Source organism: Manis javanica, chromosome 8 (genome assembly GCF_040802235.1).
Source record: "Manis javanica isolate MJ-LG chromosome 8, MJ_LKY, whole genome shotgun sequence".
NCBI classification, from domain to species: Eukaryota; Metazoa; Chordata; class Mammalia; order Pholidota; family Manidae; genus Manis; species Manis javanica.
In genome coordinates, this window is record NC_133163.1 from 112,629,695 (window position 1) to 112,635,694 (window position 6,000).

Genomic DNA, 6,000 nt, shown 5'->3' on the forward strand with positions numbered 1-6,000 from the left:
CAATGTAAAAGCAGCCACAAGCAATACAGTTGACCCTTGAACAAAACAGAGGTTGGGGCACCAACCCCCCATACAGTCAAAAATACACACATTACTTTTGACTTCCCAAAAACTTTACAACTAATAGCCTACTGTTGACCAGAAGCCTTAGTTGATAACACATATTTTGTATATTCTATATTTTATATAGAGTTGTATTCTTACAATAACATAAGCTAAATAAAAGAAAACGTTTTTTTTCAAATTGTTGCAAATCTCCAAAAAATTTTCTGATATATTTATTGAAAAAAATATGCATATAAGTGGGTCCTTTCAGTTCAGACCTATGCTGTTCAAAGGTCAACTGTATATAAATGAATGGGCCCCTCTTCTGTTTTCCAACAAAATTTTGTATACAAAACCAGGTGACTGAATTTGCACTTTACCAATTACACAATTAAATCTTTCAGAGTGTAGCTGGGGTTTGTACAGGGGATTGAGAGACTGCAAGAAAGGAATCATTGGGAGATATAGTTAGAAGGTCAATAATGTAGCCTCCTGTAATCTGTTTATTTTTTTAATAAGTTATGACTATTGCAAATGTTTGATCTGTATTTGACTTTAAATGAACTTGGAGCTTTGTCCTCTGTAACATAAGATCGGGAAAAAATTGCTGTTTGAACCTTGATTTCATTAGGGATCCATTTTTATCTGAATCATCTATATTAGAAGACTAATTCTTACATTAATGGCAAACCCAACAACAGGAAGACTATCTGTTATTGACTGATCATTACATGATGTCAGGCATTTTACACACATTATTTTCTCTTCTTCACAACAGTTCTTCAAAGTAGGTAGGTATTGTATTTTGGTCAACATTTTATAACTGAGAAAAGCTAACTTTCCCAAGGCCATACAGCTAATTAAGCTGAGATTGGAGCTTGAGTTTGTCAGCTGCAAGTTCAGTCCTTTTTCCTCCTATCTGCTACCTCTGTAAAAGGCATCCTGTTTTAATGCTGCCAAAATAAATTTGGTTTTAGATTGTCTTCGCAGTTTTACTGACTTAGAAGAACTTGATGAGACAGAGTTATATATGTGCCACAAATGCAAAAAGAAACAAAAATCCACTAAAAAGTTTTGGATTCAAAAACTACCCAAGGTAAGTGTTGAATTTAAAAATATAATGCAATTTCAAGGGAAAAATGCTTGATAAGACAAATATTTTTAATATTATAGAATAGGATCTGAACTGTATTGGTCTCTAGGGTTTTCAGTAAAAGCTAAATAAATCCTTTTGAGAATGCGTAATTAAATGTGTCCCAATGACACAATCCAACGTGTGTGTGTGGGAGGCGATTTCCACCACACCACCAAAAAGCAATTCTCTGACACTAGCTGGGCGTCCTAAATAATTCACCTCACTTCTGACACTGTATCCGGTCCCACAGGCTAAGGGCTCAGTCCATGACCATCCTCCACCACAGATGGTAATTGCACACCCAGGTTGTTACTTTACACTTCTAATTAACAAACTACAGATTGAAGATTCCCATGTCTCCCCTCCTTGGACTTCGGACACCAGTCACAAGGCCAGGTTGTTACCTGTAATTCTGACCAATTGCCTATAAATCAAGAGGTTTCCATAACCCCATCCTTGATTTCCATTAATTTGTTAGAATGGCTCCCAGAACTCAGCAAACATGTTTGTGCACTGGGTTACTGATTTATTACAAAGGATATTAAAGGATACAAATCAACACCCAGATGAAAAGATGTATGGGGCAAGGTCCCAACAAAGGAACTGCTGTCTTCACGGAGTTCTGGAACCTGGCACAGTGGCACATGGAAGTGTTCTGGTTTCTCAGCCTGGAAGCTCTCCAGACCGCATCCTTTGGGTTTTTATGGAGGCCCCATTACAGAGGCACAACTCTTTAAGTCACTGGCACCACTTAGCTTGCAGTTCCTTTTGTCTCCCCAGAAGTCAGGGGTGGAACTGTAAATTCCAACTCTGTAATCATTTGGTTGGTTCTCCAGGCAACCAGCCCCTATCCTTAGGTGAGGACCAAAAGTCACCTCATCAACATAACAAAAGTCAGCTTTATTGCTCTCATCACATAGGCAATTCCAAGGGTTTTAGGAGATCTGTGCCAGATCTGTGCCAAAGACCAAACACAAATTATAAATCACAATGTCATAACAAGATACGCATGGATAAACCATTATCAAGGATAGAAAGAAAAATGGAAAGGCCACCTAAATTATTATTTGAGAGAGATTTCTACCAAGTAGTTCATTTTGACTGAAAATAAATTTGGTGTTTGTTTATAATCTTTGTCCTTATCTCTCATCCAGGTGCTATGCTTACATTTGAAAAGATTTCACTGGACAGCATATTTAAGAAACAAAGTTGATACATATGTAGAATTTCCACTGAGAGGCCTAGACATGAAATGCTACTTACTGGAGGTAAGGTGACCTTTGTTAGAATGGTGAAAAGATGGCACTGCTGTAACATTCAGTCTGCACAGAGAGAGGGTGGAGGTCACTGAGAGAGAAGACGCTTCTATCACTGATCACTGCTCCCGACTCAGTCCTGGAATGCCTTCTCCCTTGTTCTGTAGCCCGAGAACAGCGGCCCAGAGAACTGCCTGTACGATCTCGCTGCTGTAGTGGTGCACCACGGTTCAGGGTAAGTGTGTCAGCGGGCGTCTCACGGTTGGGAACAGCATAGTGAAGACCTGCAGTTTTGCACCTAAATTCTCTAAAAAATGGACTCAGATTAACATTGAAGTGAGTGAAGTAGAGCTTTCCTTCAGTCTTGCTGTGAAAGAATATTCCTGAGAGGATGTTGTGATGCATGAAGAGAAGGCATATTAAAGCAAAATGGAGAATGTCCATTTGAGCCCAGTATTCAGAACTGGTCTGTTTGTCCACAAAAAAAGTAGTCTTTATTCCAAAGTCATATATGTCCTTTGCCAGTTGATACTTAAATCAGGGAAAAAATGGAAAACTATTTGCAGTAAGTTCTTTCATGTCATCTTCTTCAAAGATTCATTTTTCATTTTGTTGGATAACATTCTTGATTATATTTCTCCTGTAAGCTTGTATTAGAGATATATACCTTCTGATATTGGTCTGTTTGAGAATGGCTATTCTACTTTTGAACTTGGACAACCACTATCCATGTTGAAAATCCTTTCCTTCAGAACTTTGTAAACATTGCTCCATTCCTTCACCAATTACAGTATTATAAATGCCAAGTCTGCTACAAGTCTGATTCTCATTTCTTTACAGGCAGGTCGTAGGACCCTCTATCTTTGGACTTACAAAATTACTTTGGATAGATTCCTGCTTGGTACCTGATAGGGACACTCTTAGTATGGTGTTTTCAATTCACAGACATGTTATTTGTTCTACCCCATCCTCTGTTCTCTCCTCTGGAACCCTAGTAAGTGTACAGTAGTCCCCCCTTATCCACGGGGATGTATTCCAAGAATGTCAGGGGATGCCTGAAACCATGGATAGTAGTGAACCCTGCATATACTGTTTTATCCTACCCGTACATACATATCTATGGTAAAGTTTAATTCATAAATTAGGCACAGTATGAGATTAACAATAATAAAATAGACCAATTTTTACAATATAGTAGAAGCTACTGAATGTGATCTCTGAAATAGCTTATTGCACTGTATTCACCCATCGTCTTATGATGACATGAGATGATAAAATGCCTCATGAGATGAAGCGTGGCAAATGACGTAGGCACTGTGACGTAGCATTAGGCTACCATAGACCTGATAACACATCAGAAGGAGAATCATCTGCTGCTGGACCACAGTTGACCCTGTGTAACTGAAACTACAGAAAACAAAAGTGCAGATGAGCGGGGACTACTGCATAGTAAACTTCCTAGATCTTGCACTTACTTTATTCTTTAATGATTATTATCTCTTTGGTTCTGAAAACTACAGTGGCCTGTTTTTTCAAGTCACCAATTTGGGTTTCATCTGTATCCAAATTGAAGATTAGCTCCTTCCTGAAATTTTAATATTGTGGCAATCACATTTTTCTGATAATTTCTTTTCATGACACCCTATTCTTGTTTTATGTAGTATTTTCTTGAAACCATTCATACTAATTAGAATTTTTAGTTTCCTTTGTTTCCTGCATTTAATTCCTCAGTGGTTAACTGCTTTACTTGTTCTTCCTGGCACTTCTCTTTCATGCTTTTTCTCCCTTTAAGAGTTTGAGGATTTTTGGTTGTTTATTCACAATAATAAATGAAGGACGGAACTAAGCATCATTGGTAAATACTAAAGGTTTTCCTAGCAGTTATAAACATCTCTGTTCTACCTGCAGGCTTTTCTCCTGCCTGGGAGGGCTGACTGTGGGGCTCCACTGGTGAGTGGTAGGTCATGCTGACAGAGAAAAAGCCCTTGATGGCCAGAGTAGTGGGGGGAGGCTCTTCCCTGAAGGCAGATTACTTTTCAAGTTCTTAAGTTTAGGTTTTTCCTCTCTTACGGGAAATCTGGTCCTCAGTTTCCCATGTTTCCATAGGCCTTGACCTATGCTTGTTGAGAGTTCCTTAGCTGTTTGGATTCTCCACTAATCCAGTGCCTAATGAATACCACTTTATGTGTTCTGGAAAATTCTCAATTCTTGGTCAGTCGGTGGCGCTCTTCCTTGTTTTCCACTGTCAGTGTATTCCTTGTCAATTCAGTGGGTTTTAAGAAAGATAAACATGTGAGCTTGGTCAGTCGTCTTAAACCACAAGCCTCTAGGATTTATTCTTTAATTATAGTACTTATTAAAATTTATTGTGTATTTAACAAATTACATGGCTGCAGAGACGTCTTGTGATTTCTGTAGTCTTTTCCTTTGATCTTCTGAATCTTCCTTACAGGGTTGGTTCTGGACATTACACAGCATATGCAGCTCACGAAGGTCGCTGGTTCCATTTCAATGACAGTACTGTAACACTGACTGATGAAGACACCGTCGTAAAGGCCAAGGCCTACATCCTTTTTTATGTGGAACGCCAGGCCAAAGCTGGATCGGATAAACTCTAATACCTCTTCTAAATCATTTGTCAACTATACCGGACAAACATTTCCAATTTTCCATAAATACTTGATCTAAGGTTTAATTTCATTATGCACTTTTCAATGTCCTGTTTTGGGTTTAGTTTTATTATGTCAATGGTAGTGACTTACTGAACATGGGCACCAACTAATTTTTTTTTTAGTTCTACCAGAAAACCTCAGCAGATATTTTGATTTGCTGCTTTAGTTGTAATAATTCAGTTTTTATATATAGTTTGAAGAACTTAGTTCTGTTTGACTTTTTTATATTAATGTTTTCAGTTCCCACTTTGAGGCACATTTACATCAATGCTTTGTTCCTCTCACATGCTGAAAGCAAGATGTGTTCTGGACTGTGAAGAGCAACATAACTGCCCGCTGCCTTTCCACAGCTGTCGTGGAGATCAGGCTGCCTCTAAGTCACGGATCACGTGTGCATGTATCTGTGGCCCACAGCACTTCAGTGACTGCTCAGTAATCACCCTTTTTGATTGTAAAAGCTAACTGAGGGCACCATTAAGTAGACCAGGTAATTGCTGCTCTTGGCATCTCTCAAGGCTGCTGCCTATCAGCACTAAATAAATTTGTTGGTTCAGTTGTACCTATACTGCATATTCATGAATTACACTGTCGTTTTTATTTTGGGGCACAGAAAAGTCCAAATAAGATAAAATACATTTAGCATTTTGAAAAATTCTGTGACTTGGCTCCATGGTATACATGTTACACAGTTGGGGCTGGGATCGTCACCTCCAGGGTTGATTTCAACCATCACCTACACTTTACGTAACACTGTGGGGTCTGTTTTTATAGGAGAAAGTTAGTCTTTGATACTCTGGGTTTTAACAGCTCTCATTGGCCTATCCTGGTAGCTGAGCAAGTTGAAAATATTCTCACTTTGAATAAGTAGAGTTGCTGTTCTTAATTTGAGTTG

The 6,000-nt window shown here is 38.6% G+C and overlaps 1 protein-coding gene across 3 annotated transcripts in view; it reads left to right on the forward strand.

Annotated features, from left to right (window-relative positions):
* The window catches only part of USP3 (ubiquitin specific peptidase 3), a 93,798-nt gene extending 88,120 nt beyond the window's left edge, over positions 1 to 5,678 (forward strand). For all 3 annotated transcript variants that reach the window (XM_037004183.2, XM_037004184.2, XM_037004187.2), the window contains 4 exons: positions 1,023 to 1,141; positions 2,335 to 2,448; positions 2,604 to 2,671; positions 4,889 to 5,678. In XM_037004183.2, the coding sequence (XP_036860078.2) occupies positions 1,023 to 1,141; positions 2,335 to 2,448; positions 2,604 to 2,671; positions 4,889 to 5,054 (467 nt within the window). In that variant the 3' untranslated portion in view covers positions 5,055 to 5,678. The remainder of the gene's footprint in view (positions 1 to 1,022; positions 1,142 to 2,334; positions 2,449 to 2,603; positions 2,672 to 4,888) is intronic.
* Positions 5,679 to 6,000: the final 322 nt, after the last annotated feature.